A 23817-nucleotide genomic window follows, 5' to 3' on the forward strand; every position below is an offset into this window, starting at 1 on the left:
GCAGTAGTTAGAATGCAGGCAAACTCTGCCCACAGCCAGGAGTTTGATCCTAATTAATTCAAGGTTAATTCAGCCTTCCATATTTCCAAGTCAGTAAAATGAGAATCCAGATTGTTGGGGGCAATATGCTGACTCTGTAAACCACTTGGAGAAGGTTGTAAAGCACTATCAAGCAGTATATAAGTCCAAGTGCTATTGCTAGAATGAGCTATTCCTAGTTAGACTGCTTATGTTGAGTCTGGCATCTTGCATCACCCTAAAACCTTCACAATTTTTACAGCAAATAGAAAAAAGTATCTTAAAAATACGTAATAGAAGTATACCAAAATCTATGCATAAATATTTCAGTTTTAATATTGTTGGTTAGAAATGAATAGAGAAGCTGGCTTCAATATAAGCATAAAATATCTTTTAATCATAATGTCAAAAGTTTAACCAAAAAGCGTCTGCACTTTATATTCCCACAAAAGAATGGGTGTCAAACCAATAGTAGTAATGAAGACGCCATAATGATATTGTCCAGATGTAACAGTGATGATAATAGTAACATTTTACTAAGGAAATAATCTTTCTTAAATTATCTTAAGGCATGCTTGTTTGGAAAATGCAATAACCTTGATCCAGTCACAGCATATATAGTAGAAGCAAAGAGGAAAAAAAAAAAAGCTATCCAAAATTTAAAAGTTAACAAAGTATTTAATACCCTCCCCTCTTTCTCTGCTTCTTTTCATAGGAGATCATTTTGAACTGACACTATTTCCATATGGGAGAGAGACAGTGTGTCCAATGCTAGTAGGAGAATAAGCGTGATCCTAATTATTATTATTTATCTACGAGAGAGAGACTTTTCAATTATATGTGGCTTCTTAAAAATGTTCCTGCTATTATGCCCTTCAATGGGATAGATCAATTTAAGGATGGTCAGAACTTTGTTCTGATGAAACCTAGTGTTTTGAAAATGGTGCCTACACCTTAAGAAGTACTTTTGCTGCAGTACACAGTATACGAAACTATTGTCACAGCAGACTGATTGCAGATAAGCCCTATTCAGTAATTCCAAAGAAGCTGGACCATTTATTACACAGATCATTTGTAACATAATTGAAAAAGTATATAATTGAAATTTGAGTATCCTGCACTATTAGAGGTCCAGCTCCCATGGTAGCCTTTGTCTGTAAAGCATTAGATGCTATGGTTACTTGATGTAGACAATCATGCTCTTCAGGGAATCAGGAAACTGAAGTAACACTCTTATATGGAATATACAATAAAAACCGATAAACTCAAATCCTCTTCTTCCAACCCAATTCTTGCAGCCAATAAAATAAGTAATGGTGATGTAACAATGAAATTATGTGATAAGCTAAATTTGCAATGATGAAAGCAAACACATGACATTGATTAGATTTGTTGTGGACAAGAGTAGCAATCAACTGCTTTTTATAGCAAATAATCACCAGAGAGCTAATTATAGCAGGATGTGAAGTGAATGATAGCTTCCTGGGGCTGAAGCTGTAGGACTAATTTACCATTTTACTAGTCACATGCTAAAGAGGCAGATTCTTTTTTGCTCCCTTTGCATTCATGACACAGTGTAACAAATGAAAATTATCAATGAAATATAGTTCATTTACCATGGTTTAATAAACTGCAAAGGGATCATTTATTTTGGAGGGAGATTTGATCAAATGGATCAAACAAATCACAGCTGCTCTTCAAACTATCAATTCAAAATAGGTAAATTCCAAAAAAGCCAAAAAAAGCTAACAGAATCCTAAATTGCATTAACAGAGGAATACAATCAAGATCAAGTGACATACTAATACCACTCTATAAAACCTTAGTAAGACCACACCTAGAACACTACATCCAGTTTTGGTCACCACATTATAAAAAAGATGCTGAGACTCTAGAAAAAGTGCAGAGAAGAGCAACAAGGATGATTAGGGGACTGGAGACTAAAACATATGAAGAACGGTTACAGGAACTGGTCATGGCTAGTCTAGTGAAGAGAAAGACCAGGGGAGACATGATAGCAGTGTTCCAATATTTGAGGGTCTGCCACAGAGAGGAAGGGTTTAGGTACCAAGGCACCTGAAGGCCAGCAAGGACTAATAGATGGAAATTGATCAAGGAGAGATTCAAATTACAAATAAGGAGAAATTTTCTGACAGTGAGAACAATCAGCCAATAGAACAGCTTGCCTTCGGAAGTTGTGGGAGCTTCATCACTGGAGGCTTTCAAGAAGAGATTGGACTGCCATTTGTCAGAAATGGTGTAGGATCTCCTGCATGACCTACAATGTCTAAGTCTGTTAAGATTCAAAGGCAGTTTGGAGATTTGATGGACTTTTGAAAAGTCAGTGGAGAATGAGTTTCTTCATTTCAGCCAACATCGCACAAAAAGATATTTAGGGAAGTGATTGTAGTGATCTACTTGTTGTATTTCATTAATCTGTTAGAATGTATTTAGATAGGTTTACATAAAATAGAGGGGATCATACTATAGTCTATTGTCCTTTTCTATAATTCCTTTTAGCTGTGTGACTAGTCAGTAGCTCTTCAGCTTTTTAATTCTATTCTCATTATTTTAATTTCATCAAAACAAAATTAAAAAAAAACTTGTTTTTATCTTTGCTGATTTATAGGCATTCATATTATCAGTCCCCAAACTGTTACTTCAGTCTAGCTTGAAAATGCAACTCTAAGAATTCTCAACTAATAAAGCCAAATTTTGAAGTTCGGACATGGAAAAGTCTGATCTACATAAAATACTTATTGAATTAAATCCTGCATGTAGAACAGCATGTGCAGAATAGCAAATAATTCTTTAATGTCAGAAAATGGACAATGAGCTGTGCCAACAAATTATTAGCTTAATAGTTTAAGAAATTATTATCTTATTAGCTTAAAAAAAGTTGTGGGCTTGACGATGGTGATCTTTTCAGTCTTTCGTAAGAACTTACTTTTACAATAATTTTTGAAAATTTTATTTTTAATTGAAATCAGACATTCTCAGGATTGGTCCAATGAGCCTGAAAAAAACTGTGGCACCTTCAACTAAAATGAATCAGTTTAAAGTCTATGGAGATTATCAGTCATCCAGCTAATGATTATCCGAACGGTGCTTTTTCAAAAGGCAACTGGACTTTCTGTGTTTTGCTTGAAGTTGTTTCGCTTCTCATTCAAGAAGCTTTTTCAGTTCTTCAGCAGAACTGAAGAAGCTTCTTGGATGAGAAGTGAAATGTCTTCAAGCAAAACAAAGAAAGTCCAGTTGCCTTTTGAAAAAGCACCTTTGGGACAACTCCTTAGGGCAGATGGACCCTCCTGCTTCTATGATGGGATAGGGAGAGTTATTTTAATGAATAATAGAGAGAAGCCACATTTGCTCAAGGTCCAAAATGCTTCTCCTGAAACATTTTTGAAATTTGCACAGCCTTCTACAGACTATTACTGAGCCAAGTTGTTACACTCTCATTTCTGTATCCTTCTGCTTATTTATTTTATTATCTGGATATTATTTCCACCTTAAAGGAAATGCAGGAAAATGATTTGGAAATTTATTGTAGCAAAATCCTTGAAGCTATCTGGCTAAACTAAACAGAATTAAAGTCTTCTAAAACATATACCATTTTTATCCTATTTTGCCAAAAACTAAAGCAGTTACAGGCATTTTGATGCTTTCCCAATAAATGCTGTGATTGAAACGTTATCAAATCACATCTTGCACCAATTGAAATAAAGCCTTGGTGCTTTTGAAATTCAAATTCAAATCAGAATTTGCCAGCTTTGAACCTTGAATCAGTCTTCACTGATTTGCACACATCTATTAGATGGATCTACTGTATCGCAAATTTACATCTGAAATGGCATTAATTTATATTAGTTGTCCAAACTAGAATGGTATACTTTGCCCGTCATTTACATATATAATACTATGATTGGGTGTTACAGGTGGACAAGAAATAAATACGACTCAATAAAAGTAACTGGTAATGAACAAGAATGATTTTTCGTTATTAGGAAATACAATAATAAAGAAACATAACCCATACAGCTTATACAAAGTAATCTATTCACATGAAATCCTGCAGATCCTATAATCACACCAAAAACAGAGTGGTCCTATCTTCTATTTAAAGAGCATCAGAACTCTGTCTGAGATAATCAAATATTCTACTTTCCCTCAGTTTAAAATCTAGTCAAAATCCCCTGACCCAAATCTCCTCCAAGTTTCTCCACAGTCTTCAGAAAACAGTATCGGCTCAGTGAAAAGATGTGGAACCAGTTTCAGTTGGGTATGAGGGTTTGAGAATTGAGAAAAAAAAAAAAACACTGAGAACTTTCAGTTGGAGCTTGTTGGAATTGAGATACAGCTTTGGTTCCTGTGACACTGACTCCTTAAGAACTTGATACAGGGTTGTTTTACTGCTGTTCTTTAGGAGTTTGTATATTTTCCTGAGACTCTGTTTGCCTAAATATAGGCATAGAACAATTATAAAACAAATACTACAAAGATAAGGCCACGCTCTAAGCATTCTTCAAATTCTACCCATCCCTGAAAATCTTCAGGGAGAGATTTCACCCTAACCTACCATGAAATGCTGAAAATGTAATGTGTATGTTCAGCCTCATCCTTATGCAATGGGTTGGATTAGTTTACATTGAGGAAGTAGACTTATTCACAGAAATTTCAAAGAATAAACATCTCTGTCTCATCCTTAGATCTGATTTGTTCAGCTTTCTTTTGTGCCTGGGAGAAAAGATATTGTTGGACCAAATTTGAGTGACTGAAGATTTCCTAGCCAATATTAAAATTTTCAGGATTACAGAACATCAACATTTTTAAAATGAGGAATACATGACATTCTTTAAAAAGCAGATCCAATAAAGATTGTAATAAGACATGTGTTAATAGTATTTTTAAAATTTTTCCAGCACTTAAAACATCAATTATAAACCTAAGCAGGATGTATATATTGTTATATGATGGCATATTTTATTAATGTCTGGGGGGAATTATTAGGGAAAGAGCTGGAACAGTATTCATCCCATATGATTCTGATTCGAATATAAACTGAAATTTCATTTTCACCAAAGTATAGTATATTGGCAAAGGTAGATGTGCCTTTAATGTTTTTTTTTTAATTTAAACATATTCTCTTTCATCTAAAAGCCTTCTAGTACTTTTGTTTTCCAATTGCTTCAATGTGATACCTGAAGAGGAATCTGCTAGTATTTCCTCTTCATTTATGGTTTTACTGTTCTGACTTGACCAATTAAAATAAATGGATTGAAAACAGCTTCACGTTATTAGGGATACACTGGCTGTTCTTCCAAAAAAGTTTAGAAACTCTGTCCATACACACCTTTGAGTTTTCTTTACAGCCTTTTATTATTTTCCCCAAACTACCTTGTTTCTCCGAAAATAAGACCCTGTCTTATATTTTTTTGAACCCTGAAATAAGCGCTTGGCCTTATTGCCATGCGCTCAAAAGCCCAATTGGGCTTATTATCAGGGGATGTCTTATTTTGGGGAAAACAGGGTAACAAAGTACTAGCTAACAAACTGTTCAAGGAGCAGAGAAAGCGGGGATCTTTTTTTCTATGCTTTTTATGTGACATCCCATGCCTTCCTTTTTCGCTTGTTAAAGAGGTAATAATATTATATCTGGACATACTCGTATTAAAAGCAACCTAAATCCACTGAATTTGCTATTATTCAGATTTACCGCTCAGGTTCTTTTATAGGAATCAATCTAGAAGACCCCAATCTGAATTTAGTTTCCCTCCCGCTGTATTCTCACCTAACTAGAATGCCTTTTCTTGTATAAACTAGTTTCAAAAGGCTATAAGTATAATTATAGATTACACATTCTGATGAATTTATATAGCAATGCCTAGTAAATTTTAGCATTATCTACATTTACATTTTATTTAAACTATCATTGGAGTTAATTTTGTGTTTTTGCATAGCCTGGTGGAACAGTCTTAAGTCTAATTGCTGGTTATACACACTTACCTGATTCTTAAGGAAAGAATAGCAAAATTTGGAGAAAGAGCCACAAAGGCATCTGTTCAAACTGGACTTTGGTGACATTGAGCAAGTGATGGCAAGATCTCAGAAATACAGAACAAAAGGCTCTGTCCTACTTTGCACCTAGCATAAAATTATTCGGGGCTTTCCAGTTTTAAAATTAATCTGAGGGGGAAAAAATTGGACACTCATTTATCTCTACATATCCAGTTACTTGTAGTGTTTGATTTAGATCAGGGACAGCAGTTCTGCACTGAAATTTTGGGGAAAGGAGGAATCTTCCAGCTATAAAAATATAAAGATTCCAGGTTAATTTCTTTATTCTTGAATAAGGGCTTCAAGCAAATGGGAAATGGAAAATAGAAGGCTATTTATAGCATATAATGATATATAACAAAATGGATATATCTGTTTGGGATTGATTTTCTCATCTACAATCCATATATTTTTCTATGTTCAGAAATCCTGAACAACAGCTTGTGAACAGCCCTTGTCAAATGCCTTGTATTACTGCCGCACTCCATTTAATAAAAATAAACAAATAAATAACATAAATAAAAAACAGTTCTTCCTAAATATGCACATTCATCAAGACAAAAACCTTAGTACTAAGCTCAAGTGAGGGGGAAAAAACTCTGCAGGAAATTTCCTAGGACAGAACAATTACTTGCACTTAATCCTAACCTCTTCAATGAGTGACATTCATGCCATATTATTGTTAGCATTGCATGTTAAGCAAGCAAATTTTCAATCAACTTGTGTTGGCTTTACCACAGACACAGATGTTAGGCGGACTCCTTTGTTCATAAGGTTCTCATTATTAACTCAAACCAAGCTGAATATTTGACTGAAGGAAAGACCATATCATTGTTTTCAGATTTCACTCTATGACTTAACTGAACTACATCTGCCAGCTTTAGAAATACCAAGTACTTCTTGGCGCCAGTACTGGCGCCTCGATCTATGACTACCAGCCTAAATGCTTCAACTTGAGGAAGTTTAGTAACCATGAAAACAACATAAGAAAAACGTAAATTGTAATTAAAAATTGCTCACAGACTGACAGGGTGCACCAACATTTGCACTGTGTTGAATTTCTTCCACCAAAAAAAAAAAAAAAAGCAAATAGAATTCACAATTAAAATAGGTAGGTTAGAAAAGCCAGAAAGATGTTTTTATGATTTATGAAGTCTGCAACATACTTGAAACCATATTTATTTAATAGGTAAGCTAGCACTTTGCCGCTCGTTTCCATCTGCTTTAAATCTATTATAAGACCTTAGGAGGCAAGAAGAATACTCCAAATATAAATATAGCTCCACTTTTCACCTTTTGCAAAGCTAACTTTAAGTGGGGAGGGAAGAATTATAGACACCTCCAAAAGTGCATGTTTTCAGGACATTTTAAAAAAGTATTTATTGCAAAATAAAACAAATGAAACTTCAGTTTTAATTGACAAAATGATAATCATAATTAAAAGTCACCAAATTTTAAATTCCAATGCTAGTTTTTAAAAGTTGCAATCAGCAATGCTCTGTTTTACGTAGGAATCCTTCCTGTACAAACTAAAGAAAATTCTGTCCTTCGGGCCAGTCACAATTCCTTTCAGGGAGAAACATATCAGAGTAAAATGTCAGTAAATTATTCATAAAGAGGTAGATTTGGGGATAAATTTAAGATCTAGACTATTTAATTGAAATATCTAGATTTATTAGTTGAATATAAAATGATACTTTATTACCAAAAGTTATTCTTTTGTTAAAATACCAGAAATTATTTTCAATAGGAAAATAAGAAGCCACTTAATTAAAAATGTATCTCGCTTACCATGCTGTATATCTTTCATGTCTAAATGAAGACTGGACATTAATATACCAACTGCTTGTGATCTTTTGTTGCTTAATAACTTGACAACCTGTCAGGGAAAAGAAAAATGTATTATTTTCCAAATAATAGCTAGCAAACATGCATTCCCAGCATTCACATTATAAATTTGAAACACACATTATTTATTATCATTTAGTATACAGCATATCATACATAGACTAGCAATATATATTAACATTGTAACACACAAATTATATTGAATAAATATAGTAAAATGATGGTTTCTGACTCAGTTTAATAATACATCTGACAGTTTTTAATTTTGTGAAGAAAACGTGTGCATAATATATTAAAGAAATTTCTAAGTGTCTCTGTTACCAAAAAAAAAAAAAAAAACACCCCTCTCCACAAGATGAAAATATGCTATTTTAAAAGCATATATACTTCTATTATTTCTTTGATCTCATTGGGGTTAAGACAAAGAATAATTTGGGAGGTGAATCAACATATTTCAAATAATATTTTATCCACATTTAAGTGACTCATCAATCTATCATAACTGACTGATGGTAATTGTAATACATTTAGGACTACACTATCAGCATAAATCTGATCTATATTCATGCAACATATATTCACATGTTATTCTATGCTATCCATATTTTCAATAACTATTTAAAATCAGTTTCTAAAGAATTTTCTCCAATACCCTGATGTTGAATGCAGCTTTCATAGATTAATAGAGCTGAAAGTAGTCACTGACTCCCACTGACATTCTTTTATTGAATACCAGAAGCTGCTGGAGATTTTCTATGGTTAGTGTATACATTGTTTAAAATATGAAAGTTAATTGCATTATTATAATTAATATAATATGTAACATGACTTGAAGTTTGACTCAAATTCAGTAATTTATAGTCACTTAATGGAACAGAGGCCAGCACATCAATATCACTTTATAATATGAAATAAAGTATTCACAGAAACAGAATTCGAAGAACTGCAAAGATCTATCCAGGGAAAGAAATCAAAGCAATGCCAGAAATAGTTCAAACTTTAGAGGAAGAATCAGGAGTCAAATCAGTATAGAAAGGAGGTGTGCTGGCTCAGTGGCTTAATGATGCTGGAGATGGTCTCTGCTCTGTTCGAGCTCGAGTCCTAGCATTGTATGGCAGGTGAGCTCCCACCACTCACTTCAGTCCACTTAAGAGTTCAAAAGCATGTTCTATGCAAATAGGTACCACTATGGTGGAGAGATGAGTTGGTGCTCCGTGCAGGCAGTCCAATTGTTGCCAGCTCTTAACTTTCTTGGTAAAGGCACCAATCTATGAGGTGGCTCCATGGAAGGGAGGAGACTTAGGATAATGCTGCAGGATGAGCCATTTATCTTTCTTTCTGGCGCAAGACAAGCTTGTCATCCTTTGGTGCACCTTGGGAAGTGTGCGAGTGTGTCCTACAACAAACCTGGTACATTGGCAGCCATAGTACTACTCTGCAATAGCATTGCAATCTCCTGGCTAATATAATAGCATCAAAAAATAATAATAATAATAGTAATAATAATAATAATAATAATAATAATAATAATAATAATAATAATAATAATAATTCACAAAGTACCGGGACTTACAAATTGAAGTTGAGCGACTGTGGAAAAAGAAATCGTGTGTTGTCCCGATTGTAATTGGAGCCCTTGGAGCAATACCCAAAGGGCTACCCCGCTATTTAGAAATTCTAAATTTGCCGGACTTGAACATTTTGACACTACAAAAAACCACCTTACTCGGAATAGCTTACATCCTCCGACGATACCTTAACAGTTCCTAGGTCCTTGGTTAGGACTCGAGCTGCTGAGCTATTAACCAGCCTCAAAGGCTGTGAATCTCACTAAAGATTAACCAATAAATAATAATAATAATAATAATAGGAGGAGGAGGAGGAGGAGGAGGAGGAGGAGGAGGAGGAGGAGAGGAGGAGTAATGCTGGCCCAAACCAGGCACTCTCTCCTCTGCCCTCTCCTCAGAAAGAACATAGTGTTCTAAGGAAAAAAGAGTTGAAACAAAGAATAACTGATATCTTGAACAGCAACAGAATAAGGTTGTGGGTATTGAAGCTTGCACCAAAGAAACAGCTAGCACGAGTATTAAAAGATGCCATACTGTAACATCAGATATAAGCAGCAAGTGACTGTAAGAAACAAGCCAACTAATGTAGAGCATGGCTGCAGGTATAATTTAATACCCTGGATGCAAAATTAACAAACAAGAATAAAAGCCAAGCAGTGCGCCACCAAAATGGAAGTTAAAGCTAGAAAAGTAGATCAGCAAACAAATATCAGATGCACATAACTTAGAACAGATGAAAGAAAAGAAGCTGAAGATGACCAAGAAATATCACCTAGAAACAAGGAAAGTTAAGAAAGCACAGAAATAATAAAGCAGCTAATAACTGCTATAGTCAGGAAGATGAGCAGATATGAAGCTTGAATTCCATGCTCTAGGTAGAATCTCTAATTTCAATCAAATCGGTAACTTTTCTAACAATCCATTAAAGGAGAGACTGCAGTGAATCAGTGAGTACTCGACCAAAAAAAGGGAACAGTAATGTTCTGGTTGCCACTATGGGACAACTAAAGAAATACAACAAGAATGCATCTTGGATAATGGAGGTGGATAAGAATTTAAAAAAAAGCTGAAATGAAGAAAAACATACGCAGATACTCCTCAACTTACGACCACAATTGAGTCCAAAATTTCTGTTGCTAAGTGAGACAGTCATTAAGTGAGTTTTGTCCCATTCAACAACCTTTCTTGCCACAGATGTTAAGTGACTCACTGCGGTGGTTACATTAGTAAAACAATTGTTAAGTGAATCGGGCTTCCCCATTGACTTTGCTTGTCAGAAGATTGCAAAAGGTGATCACATGACCCCAGGACAATGCAACTGTGATAAATACAGCTCTGCGCATGCGTGCACTAGGAACAGGCTCCTCCTGTTCTGCTGCCTCTCTGATGTCTGACTCTGGAGGCTCCGGAGTCCGTGCATAACTCCCAGATGGCCCTGGCCCCATCTCTGCCTCCGATGCAGAGCCCTCGTCCGAGCCTTCCCCAGACTCCAGGACTGGCCCATGTTCCTCCCCAGCCTCCTCACTGTCTGACTCCGCTGCCAGCTCCGCAGGCTGTTGGCGGACCACAACAATACCTGGGAACTGTTCAAGCTAACATCATCAAGCACACTGAAAACAAGATGAAGGTTAGAAGTGAGTATATCATAAGGAGGAAGCAAATTTTAAAATCCAAACTTAGTGAAGGAAATACCATCAAGGCTATTAACACCTTGGCAGTTCCAATCATTAGATATACTGTACAGCTGGAATAGTGGACTGGACTCAAACAGAATTAAAAGCCCTAGATAGGAAGACCACAAAAATAATAACAATGAATCATACCCTTCATTCATTCACACTGCAATATTGACAGACTCAATTTACCAAGGAAAACAGGAGGGCTTGGAATATCGCAAGTACACCAGACAGTGGAAAAAGTAAAAAGGACAGTGAAGAAGATGCTAGTACATGTTGAAGATTTACAAAATACCAAAGAGACCAAACTAGCCTATAAGAAAGACCGAATGAAGAAAAGAAAAGAGAACCAGGTAAGGCACAGGTGTCAAACTCGCTGTGTCATGTTGCCGTCATTTGACGTTTTGTGACGTTCTCCCCCTTCGCGGAGTTGGGATGGGTGTGGCCTGCACGTGACACATCCGGCCCATGGGCCGCCAGTTTGACACCCCTGAGTTAAGGAAAAGTATTATATGGCCAGTAGATTTTTAAAAAAAGCAGGTAACCAGTTCTGGCCAATGGCTAAGAGCAGGAAAATTGAAGAAAGAAACAGAGGGGCTCATTCTGGCTGCATAAGACCATACTTTCTCAAGTTATATTTCTGCTCAAGACTCAGATTTCTTTTACAGTATCTTACAATTGTCTTGGTAGTGTTTTTTCCTCCTGTTACTCAAGATTATTCCTTCTGCCCATTACACTCAGATGAGGATTTAATTAATTAATATATCCTCACTGCATATTACTCCCAGCACCCAAGGATAAACAACATCCCCAGACATTAAAACACAACAACAACAACAACAACAACAACAACAACAACAACAACAACAACAACAATAACAACAACAAAGCTCTTCTCTCCATCTTCCACAAATGTCTGTGTGGAAAGAGCTATGTCTTCAATGTCTTATGGAAAGAGAAGATGAAAGACTGCTATAAATAAATAAAATTGGCAGAGATGAATTGGCCTAATACCATCTCTCAATCCCTGGCTTTCATTTCTTCCTGATAAACATGTTTGGGAGCACAAGTACTGAGGTTTAGCTTTCCATCAAGGACACTATCTTCTGAACTTTAATAAAAAAAACCACTGACATATTTTCAGAAACATGGAGGATTTATTTTTACAAGAAGTGTTTTGGGGTTACACATTTATTTTATTTGTTGGAAGTAGCATATTTCCAAGTGCAGTTTAATAATTACGCTGGGCCATTTGTAAAAACAAACAAACAGACAAATGTACAAATGCTTTCAAAGGAAAAATAAAGTAGATAATTATGAAAAGCTAAGATTAAGAACTGGGAAAGACACCATGATTTTTTAAAAAGAAAAAAACCAAATATGAATTCTAGTAGTTGGATAAGCTTTTCTTGCGAACTGACATTTAATAAAAAAAAAATTTACAAATATATAACAATAAAACATTGCCTAGAGTTCTGGAGTTAAAGATGCTTACCAGCACAGAAGAGATAACACATGATACAAAAATCATTTCCAGACATGATGGTTCTTAAATTTAAATGAGGCTGCCAACCATGAATGAATGAGTACCAAAATGGCTAGTAAACAGGAATATAGCAATATTTTTTTTCCATTTCTATGTTAAACGAGTAAGTCCACAGAAGACATTCTCAATCAGTGAAGTGTTCGTTCATTCTAGAGTAGTTAATGTTTGAATTCAAATACTTGCAAGCAGAAATATGCAAATGATGGTAGAGAAACAGATATAATCACACAACCGTGCTCAAAATTAGTTTCTGGTACGAGTTAATCTAAGTGAACCCATATCTGATATGAACCCATATCAGATTGAAATTAAAAATGAAATTGTCAACCGTGATGTGCTTCACTTTCTCTAAGATACTGTGTTCAAATTCATTTCAGGCACCAGATTTTAAAGAGGATTCAGAAAAACTGGGACAGGTTCATAGAAGAGGACTGAGGATGAGCAGAGGACTAAAACGAAGTCCTGTGAAGAGGAAATAATGGTGCTGGGTAAGTTTAGCTTTGAGAAAAGATGACAGAGAGATGCTACCGCAGCATTCTTCAAATACTTGAGATGATGTCACATAAACGAAGTTTAAGACCTGTTCTCTTTGACCTATATTCCAGGACAAAGGAAAGGATTTAAATTGTAGTTTGTGATTAAAGGTTAAAAAGCTTCAGAACAGTTCACGCTGGAACCAATTCTACTGAACTTCTCCTAGCTGGGTTGCTTAAAAAAAAGATATGCAGCTATCGGTCCAAAATGGTTTAATTTGGATTTCTGTCCTGAGCAAGGGATTGGACACATTGGCCTAAATTGCTTTGTCCATCTCTATTTTCTTGCAATGAAGTAAACACAGGAATAATGCAAACGACACCAAAAGAAATAATACCTTGTGATAATTTAATAAAGCTCAGCTTGGTGACCTTTAAGCCTAAAGCAGCCCAAAATATACCTCTTTGGGTGCTTTTATAACTACATTCATAAAATAAAAATCACTAGAGAAAGAAAAACCAGACATAAAAACATAAAGAGAGGAGACAAATTATACCTTAGGGGTTTAGATAGTTGCAGCCTTCTTAGTTCTCGGCCCTCCTCATTATATTATTGCTTCTTATTATTGCTGATGCAGAAATTGGCTGCTATCATGTGCAAATGTGCAACAGCTACACTGTTTTAGGAAGACCTCACCTTCACTCTCCAGAATCCCCATTTAAATGACTCATGTAACAAATAATTGGAAAGAGCTCTGTTCAAGATTACAAATATCAGTGAAGATAAATACCAGGTAGATTAATGCCCCCCCAAAAAAAACCCTTATGTGGCACAAAACAGGTTCTTACATACTTTAAGAAGTGATATACTATAATTATTATTGAGCCATGGTGCCACAATGATTAGAGTGCAGAACTGTGGGCTACTTCTGCTGACTGCCAGTTGCCTGCAATTTGGCAGTTCAAATCTCACCAGGCTCAAGGTTGACTCAGCCTTCCATCCTTCCGAGGTGGGTAAAATGAGGAGCCAAATTGTTGGGGGCAATATGCTGACTCTGTAAAACCGCTTAGAGAGGGCTGTAAAGCACTGTAAAGTGGTATATAAGTCTAAGTGCTATTGCTATTCAATAGAGTGAAGATAAAATCCTCAAATTCTTTGAAGAACCTTAGAGAAGGCAACAAACATTTCTTAAAACAAACATTTTGTTTATAGGACAGCAAAAGATCTTTTATAAAACTATACAAACTAAGCTATATGTTTAGTTCTCATCTGTTATTTAAAAAGTTTCATAAGCCTAATTAATTAAAAAAAAACCTTTGTAGAATAGTAATTGCTTTTGTCACCAATAAATATAACGTTAAATGTTTCCTGAAATTAAAAACATTTTGAATGAATACTACAGTATCATTTTTCCTCCAGCACAGTGGCTGCAACAATACATGGCTAATTCTCAAAATATGAATATTAGCATAAAGGCCTAAAGCTGTTCCCACAATTAGAAATAAAATAAACCCATTAACTGTGGCCACACAAGCCTACAGGCTACAGACGGGAGACGCCATTGAACTGAGCAACTATAAAAGTTTGCTATTCAAATTGCCTCAAAATCAAACCATCATAGACACAATACAGATCTCCTTTTTTAAGTTAAGAATTTGGAACAATGTTTTAAAAACAACTTGTTGCAATATTTTCAGGATCAGACTCAATAAAGATAATAGAAGTTAGAGATTTAAATATATCTCTTTTTAATCATAATAGGCATTCTATATTCGCTGAATATTCAAGACAGAAGCAAGGAAAATGGGGAGGATGGCTCCTTATATATACAAGGGGTGGAGCCAGGAATGGGAGTGGTAAATTATGAATACATTAAAGTCCAAAGAATAAGTTAACCCCTGATGTTCCATATATACATTATTTACACATTAGAGAATAAGGCATTTACATCTGACAAATCCCCCTCTAAATGCCGGTTCGTTATACAACACCAGTTACATTCAGATTCAGGACAATATAATACATATAATTTAGAAGTTAAATATTTGTGTTGTTTAGAAGGTAAGGGTTTTGTTAATATATCAGCTAATTGTTCAGAAGTATCACAATGTATTGCTTTGATGAATCCGTCTTGAGATAGTTGTCTCACGTGCTTAAATTTTATATCAATATGCCTGGACCTTTGTCCAATTGCATCGGATCTAGATATTTCAATGGCCGCTTTATTGTCTTCATGCATAATAAATGGTAAAGTAGGTTTCTTCCAAACATCTGTGATCAAATCATTGAACCATACAAGGTTATTTGCAGCTTTAGACAAGCAAACATATTCCGCTTCTGTGGTAGAAGTGGCTACCAGTTCTTGTTTACCAGTATACCAGTAAACTGGACAATCGTTCAATAGAAAAACATAACCAGAGGTACTCTTTCTGCATGATGTATCACCAGCCCAATCTGCATCAGCATAACAAGTAATTTTTGGTTCTTTGTCATTATTTGGTTCCAATATTAAACAAAAATCTAATGTACTTTTCAGATATCTTAAAATTCTTTTGACAGCTTCCCAATGATACAAGGTTGGTTTGCTAACATATCTTGACAATAAATTGAGAGGTAATGCAATATCTGGCCTAGTCCAATTAGATATATAAAGGAGTGAACCTATAACTGATCTGTAAAATGTGTTGTCTTTAAACTCAGGGGAAGATTCATCAGTGTTTCTAAGAAAATCAGTTTGCATAGGTGTGTCACATGTTTTGGCATTATTTAAGTTACATTTGTTTAGGAGTTCAATAATTTTATCTTTCTGAGTAAGTTTGAATCCCCTTTTAGTTTTGTTAATTTGTACACCAAGGTATTTATTCACTCTACCTAGTGATTTCAATGAGAAATGTTCGTTTAACTTATTTACAAAGATTTCCCTGCTCTCTTTATGCTTTCCAATATATAAAATATCATCCACATAAATTAATACAAATTCAATATGATCATTACTCTTTTTTACAAAGAAACAGTTATCAGCAGTGGTGGCGTTGAAATCCATGGTCTTAAGTACTTTTACCAAACAATCGTACCATCTTTTGCCAGATTGCTTCAATCCGTACAGACTCTTATTTAATAACCAAATTTCGTTCTTATTAGTGTATTGACTGTGTGGTGCTCTTACATATATTTCCTTATCTAATTTTGCGTGTAAGTATGCAGTCTGTATGTCATATTGAAATACGTCCAGATTGAGTGCAGATGCTACTACAAGAGCTGTTTTGACACTCTCTGTTCTCACTGTTGGTGAATAAGTGTCAGTATAGTCTTCTGGATATTTTTGTGCATAACCTTGTGCAACTAGTCTGGCCTTGTATAAGGTATTACCTCCTTCCAAATTCTTAATTTTATAAATCCACCTGGTACCTATAATTGTTTTATCCTTAGGTGCGATCGCAGGTGTGAATACATTTAATTCTTGTAAACTTTCCATCTCTTTTTCCATAGCTAGTTCCCATTTTTCTCTTTCTTCACGGGGAAGTTTCAATACTTCCTCATATGTATTAGGTGTTATTTGTTCTCCATCCATATGCATTATGTAATCTTTGTATTTATTTGGTATTTGGTTTCTATTGTTTCTAATATTTCTTTCAGGTTTGCTATGGTTGTCATGCAAATATCTGGCTTCCTTTTTTGTTAATGTGTCTGTCTTTATTTTATGCTGACTATTTGTCCAAGTTTTGGTTTTGTTCTTACTTTTGTTAATATTTTGATTTTCTGTTGTTCCTTCCTCGCAAGATATATTATCTTTGCTTTTATTAGGAAATATTTCATTAAGGTGCAATTTAGACCAATTGGCCTGCTCATGGAACACAGCTGTTCTGGATACTATAAATTTGTTATTATTATCAATGAATCTGTACCCTTTGGTTCCAGTTTCGTATCCCATGAATCTTAATCTCCTGGATACGTTTTCTCCCTTTCTTCTCAATTGTTTAGGTATGTGTACGTCTGCAGTAACTCCAAATATGTGCATGTGTGCTAATTTGGGTTTTCTATTGTACATCACCTCATATGGTGTCTTATTCACAATACTGGACCATGTTCTATTTTGAGTGTAATTTGAATAATGTAAGGCTTCTGACCAAAATTGTTTGCCTAAACCAGCATCCTCTAATGTGCATCTAATCATGGTTTGTAGTGTGGAATTCTTTCTCTCTGCAATCCCATTTTGAAATGCAGAAAATGGATTGGACGTGAAATGTAGCATCCCTCTATCCTTTAACCATTGGGAGAATTCTTTAGACATGAATTCACATCCCCTATCTGTCATAATTTGTTTTATTCTGATATTATGCTGTGTTTCTATGCGTTTGTAGAATTCCTTAAATTTCTGAAAGGTTTCATCCTTGTGCTTTAATGTGTAAACAAAACCATAGCGACTGTAATCATCCACTATTGTTAGGAAGTAACGTTTTCTATAGGTAATTGATGGAGTTAATGGACCAACTAAGTCCATATGTACCAAATCAAAAATATTGTTAGTTGATCTGTTAGATTTTTTTGGTCTGGGACTGGTTTTTAGTTTGGTGGATTTACATACTGAGCATTCCAAATAATTTTCACAATTTTTTATTTTGACACCTTCTGCGTGTTCAGTCATTTTTTGTACTACGGGAAAGCTTGCATGTCCTAACTTCCTATGTAAGATGTGAGCACACTCATCATGAATTGGTTTACCTATTTTTGGTTTCTTCTCATTGTGTGTATTTTTGTTATCATGAGTTATTTTACATTCATCATTGTCACTGTTACTGACATTTTCATCATCTGCTTCAATACAATCTTCCATATTTGAATCAATGTTATGTAACCATCTTTCTTTGGTTATCAGATAGGGTAGACCCCCTTTTATCATCACAGTACCTACATTTGTTTTGTTCTTTTCTATAGTTGCTTTCCCCTTTGAGAAAACTATATTGATGTCAGATTCTCTGCTTAGTTTTATAGCACTCAGTATGTTGTGAGGTATTTCTGGGATTAATAATACCCCCTCTATTTTCCCTAAACCAGGCAAGGTCACATTTCCTCTGCCTAATACTTGAACCTTTTCTTGATTAGCTACCTTTATCACAAACTTATCTTCTGTAAATGAGGTTAATATACTTTTGTTGTTAGTGGTGTGATTTGTTGCACCAGAATCAATAAGCCAATTATTGTTCTCATCTTGTTGTGTTCTGGTGTTGTCTTGTTTATTTAGCCCATTTAGTGACCCAGATTTTCTCTCTTTTGAATTTTCTCTACCCCCTCTACTTTCTCTGTAATTTGGTGGACTTCTATATTTGTGTCTATCTGTGGAAGATTGTCTGTAATTGTATTTGCTCCTATATTCTGGCCTATGTCTCTCCCTTGGGACTTTGGGACAGTCTCTTCTACTGTGTTCCCTGGATCCACAATTGTGGCATCTAAAGGCCTCATTATATTTATCTTGAAAGACTACTTTCCTAAAAGATTTGTGTTCTGTTTGGTTACTGGAACGATTTTTTCTTGAATTGTCTTCTGCTATCAATTTGTTAGATAGACTTTCTATTGATAAATATCCCAAATTAATGGTATCTAAGTGTGACATAAAGCTATCCCATGATGGATCAAGTGAATTGATAATAACACTTTTCATTGTTTGATCTGAAATCACTTCCCCCCTCAATTGCAGCTCAGCTCTTATTTTGTTTAGATTTATCAAATGCTCACTTATAGAAATCCCTGGTTTCACTCTAGAAGAAAAGAAATCCTTAGACATTCTTGTGGTTGTGGCTACGCTATCGCTGTGAAATAGATTAAACATGCATTGAATTATTTCTGATACAGTTAGGTTTGGTTTGATGCTATGATACATTGCAGGAGACACGCTAGAAATTATTATGAAGAATGCTCTATGATGTAAACAATCTATTTTTAAAGTCCAAGGTCTTCTTGGAGGACTAGTTATAAAGAATAGTAAATTTTCTTTCATGAAAATAACCTGAAGCTGTTGGTACCACTCTTGTAAATTAATGCCATCAACTCTAAGTTTTGGGAAGTCACTGGGTAAGTTCCCCACATTATTTTGTCCATTACTTACAACCTGAGGCAGTCCGTGGTCTCTCAAGTGCAGGAAATTACAGAACGGCATTGGGATGCTTGTAACGAGTCTGCGCGGTTCTCTGGCCAGTTCAAGTCTTTCGGGGCCGTCTACGTAGTTTTGCACATGCGCGTTGCTCATTTCTTCTTTGGCGTCGTTGTGGAAGGTTCTCTCCATTTCAGCTCTCTCGATCCGCTCCTCTTCAGATGAGTCGGTCTCTGGCTCGGTTTTTGGGGCTTTGGTGATGGCGACGGTTCTTCTCTTTCTCTTGTGTGCGCTGGCACTCGATTCTGTCTGCGGTGTAGGACGGAATCGGCATGGCTCTCTGGGCTCGGGTGTCGTCGTTTTCGAAGTCAGGATGGGAGCGTGCAGGTCTTGAGTTGTCGGTTTGATTTCTTGCTTCTTCGTTGATGTCTTGGAGATTTTCAATCTTGGCCCAAAAGCAGCAAAAAGCGTTTTCATTGCTGACTTTACTTGAGACTTTGTTAAATCGTCTTCACTTTCTGATTTTGGTTCATCTGAAGAGTTTGAGACTTCTTTTTCACTTTCTTCGTCTGATAGCGTTTTTCGCGCCAGAAATTTTGAACTGAGCGTTTTGATTGGCTCTGCTTCACTCTCTTTTGAAGTTCGTTGAAACCAAGATGGCTGCCATTCAAAATTTCGCGCGAGGTCACATCTTTTCTTTTTTACAACTATTTTCTCAGTAGTCATTTCACTCACAGTTTTTTGATCTTTGGGTTTTTCTTTAATGACGTTTTTCTCTCTCGCTGCTCCGCTGTTCCTCAGCATCTCCTGGAGGTCCGCGATGAGGCTTTCATCATTCTTTTGGCTTTTTAGTATCTTTAATATCTCTGACCTGAGTTCGTTATTTTCTATCTCAATTTCTTCCTGTTCGTTGTTTTCACTCATCAGTTCTTCTTCTTCAGTGGTGTATTCTTCGGATTCTCTCGAAATCGCATTAGTGGATTCGTTGATCATCTCTTGATCAGTTTCTATTTCTTTGCTGTAGGCCCTGGTGTTGGGTCTATCTTTCTTGGACATTTTTAATTACTTATTGAGTCAATTAACCATCCTCTGCTACCAGCTTGTTGCAATATTTTCAGGATCAGACTCAATAAAGATAATAGAAGTTAGAGATTTAAATATATCTCTTTTTAATCATAATAGGCATTCTATATTCGCTGAATATTCAAGACAGAAGCAAGGAAAATGGGGAGGATGGCTCCTTATATATACAAGGGGTGGAGCCAGGAATGGGAGTGGTAAATTATGAATACATTAAAGTCCAAAGAATAAGTTAACCCCTGATGTTCCATATATACATTATTTACACATTAGAGAATAAGGCATTTACATCTGACACAACTTTTAAAAATATAAAAGAAGCCCGAGATATTATCAGAACATTAACTTCTATGACCAAGTTTTTAGCTGTTGAGTGGCCCTTATTGTTGATCAGTAAACAAACGACATGCCAAATTTGTTCCCGCACAGATAACACAAGCAAAAAGAGTCAATACTTAAGGAGACATAATGTAATGCAGATGTTACATAATTAAACACTTGGAGAAAAAGAAAGTGCATCCTTTTACTCCAAAACAATAGCAACTTCCTGAAGAATTTGTTTTGAATTAAATTCTTTTGGAAAGATATTTCAATGTAGTTCGTAATTGATAATGTCTCAGAATTATTATTCATTTTAACTAACCAAATTATTAGTTGATTACAATTTTTATAAAACAACTCATAGTTCACAATGCAACAGTCACATATTTACAAATGTATATGTTTGTGTTCAGGCTTTCCAAATCTGGCACATAGTACTTTTTTTTTCTAAATGGATATCCCCAAAATTTACTACCAATGTTCTACATTTGTATAATGTTATTCATAATGAAATGTATTTGCTTTGACTTAACAGATGTGAATTTAACTATTGTGATTTAGTGTTACATGTTAAATAGTCTACTATTTTTTGTTAATAAAACATGGTTAAACATTGCGATTTAGCATGTTGCATAAAACCAGCCAACCTCTCACTCTTTCACACCTCTCATATTACTGAAGTGTTGTCAGACTCAAGGCCAAAGATGACACAACAAAATCCAATCAAGTCCAATCCTTGTTTTGCTTACACCTAATGTAGTCCACGTACTATAAATATTACCTAGCTATATGTATTTGGAGGTTTTTAAAATTAGTTTACATAATACATTTTTTTAAAAATTGTGCCAACACAAAATATTATCTAGCTGATACATTAATAGGTTAAATGATGCAGTTTTTCTAATGTAGGGACCTTAACCTTATGAGAATTTCCTTTCTCATACTGCAAAACTCTACATTCAGGCTAAGATAATATAGCAAAAAAGTATATTCATTTTAGCTGCCTTAATTTTTGAAATATGAAATTTTAAAATTTATTTTGTCTTTGGTATCAATTTAAAATTTGTCATGTAAAAGCTTGACATGTTAAGAGCTGGAACATTAACATGTTAATGTAATATTAGATAGAATTTATAGGAATTCTAATACAAACTTAAACCTGATTATTACATGCTAAGGCTGCATCTGGCCATCTCTGTAGTCATTAGAATCAATCAGGTTTATGTACATGGGAATGGCCAAAGAAATGCTTGTTTGTTTATTCAATTTGTATGGAAGCCCCTCTCAAATCCATGACTCTGGGTAGCTAATAAAACTTAAAAACAAGGTAAAAACTATATTACAAAAGTACAAATAACATATATAGTGGAGCAGCCAAGAAAAACCACCAGCAACAGCAATTAACAGGCTTATGTCATAATTGTTCAGTTGCAGGAGTGGATTGCTGATATGTGTTTTCTATCATTTTTTTTTCAGATAATTTTATTAAAAGCTACAGATATAAAAAATAAATTACAATACTAACTACAAAAAATACAAACAGAGGAATACAAAAAAAAAAGGAAAAAGGCAGTAGTGGGGGTGCTATGTGACAAAGGAACAGAGAAGAAAAAAGGAAAGAAAAACAAAAGACAGCTTTCCCCTTCATTCCAGCAGATAATAATAATTTTAATAGCTTATCACCATCTCCAAATAACACATATTCTTTCTTCTCTGCATAACTTATCTCTTAGAATAAGAAAAACAAAGTCCAAATACTCTATCAATCAATCTTTGTCAGCAAAAGTCCAGTAACTGCAACCAGATGTAACTATTTTCTTTTAACCTTGGTTGCCCAAGCCATTTTTAAAATCTTCCCTGATTTTTTTTTAAAACAAGTATTCTTTAACCCCTTTAAAAAAACAAGTCCCTAAGATGTTTTCTCTTATTTAAATTAAAAAGCTATACTAGTCATTTAATAGACAATGTTGTTTTGGATTTGCTTGGAGTTGGATTCTAACATCTTTAACAAAAAAAAAAAAAAAAAAAAAAACCCCAAGTACCTTTGTGGTTTTAAAATAGTGCAAATGATGTAAAGTAAATATCTAAAGAGAAAAAAAGACAAGCACCTAAATCTTTTTGAAGGAAATGGGCAGTCTAGGAATGCAAAATATGAATGAATGAATGAATGAATGAATGAATGAATGAATGAATGAATGAATGAACCTGAACATAGTATGACAACAGAGATATAAGAAACAGTACTTTGGCTCCATGCTTTCTTTTTTTCTTTCCACCTACTACCAAATGTTTCAAGAGTGGGGAGTAAAAACTCCCAAATAGTAAGCAGCATTTTGGGTTGAACTTTTTCCCTCAGCAGCGAAGAATGTATTTCCATTCTTTGCAATTCAGTTAGTGATGTCACAACTTTCCCTTATTGAATGATAACAAATATTTTTCTATGGCTTATCTGATACTGCATCTAACTCCTATATCTATGAATATATCTTCTATATCTATACTCTATTCTAAATTTGAACTGTTAATAAAAAGAAAAACGGCCCTTTTCCAACATGTTGTTCTCTTTTCCTACACTCTCACCCCACCCACCATCCACTGCCTGATATGAAATTCTTTTAAACAGAGGTCTTCCAATTGTAAGCAACCTTTCATTGCATTTTTGTCATTAAGATTGCAGCATTTCAACTGGCTGGATAAAAGAAATACATCACATGTGTTGTTTTAAAGAACTAATCCCTAATTAATATAGAACTGCTCTTGTTAATGCTTCTTTGTATGACATTGGATGAAAGATTTCTCATATTGTTTAGATTCACATATACAGCAATAAGTAAAAATAAGCATCATGTTCTACAACAAGAGACAGAGCAAGACAGATTTAAACATTTCACTAATTAGAAACAAGCAGAGAATCCTCAGCTATAAAAAAATATCCAAGCAAGTGAATAAATGTTTTCAAATTCTGATTTTAAACTAAATTCCTTGTGCAGAATATCATTAACTATGTTTAGTTAAAAAAACTAAACATAGCTGATTATTAGTTACAATACTAGCAGCATTTCACTCTGTGACAGAAAGAACCCTAAAGAGAAATCTTAAAAAGTCTCATCCATAGCACTGCAGTATTGCATTTGCAATATTACA

At 34.8% G+C, this 23817-nt stretch overlaps 1 protein-coding gene across 1 annotated transcript in view; it reads right to left on the reverse strand.

Annotated features, from left to right (window-relative positions):
* Nucleotides 1-23817, reverse strand: part of FMN2 (formin 2) — a 202838-nt gene that overhangs the window by 101480 nt on the left and 77541 nt on the right. Inside the window, 1 exon segment of the mRNA XM_070950697.1 lies at nucleotides 7864-7951. Coding sequence (XP_070806798.1) covers nucleotides 7864-7951 — 88 coding nt within the window.

The sequence above is a fragment of the Pituophis catenifer genome, unplaced genomic scaffold (assembly GCF_029215685.1).
Source record: "Pituophis catenifer annectens isolate HBS135680 unplaced genomic scaffold, rPitCat1.0.hap2 SCAF_1, whole genome shotgun sequence".
Taxonomy (NCBI): domain Eukaryota; kingdom Metazoa; phylum Chordata; class Lepidosauria; order Squamata; family Colubridae; genus Pituophis; species Pituophis catenifer.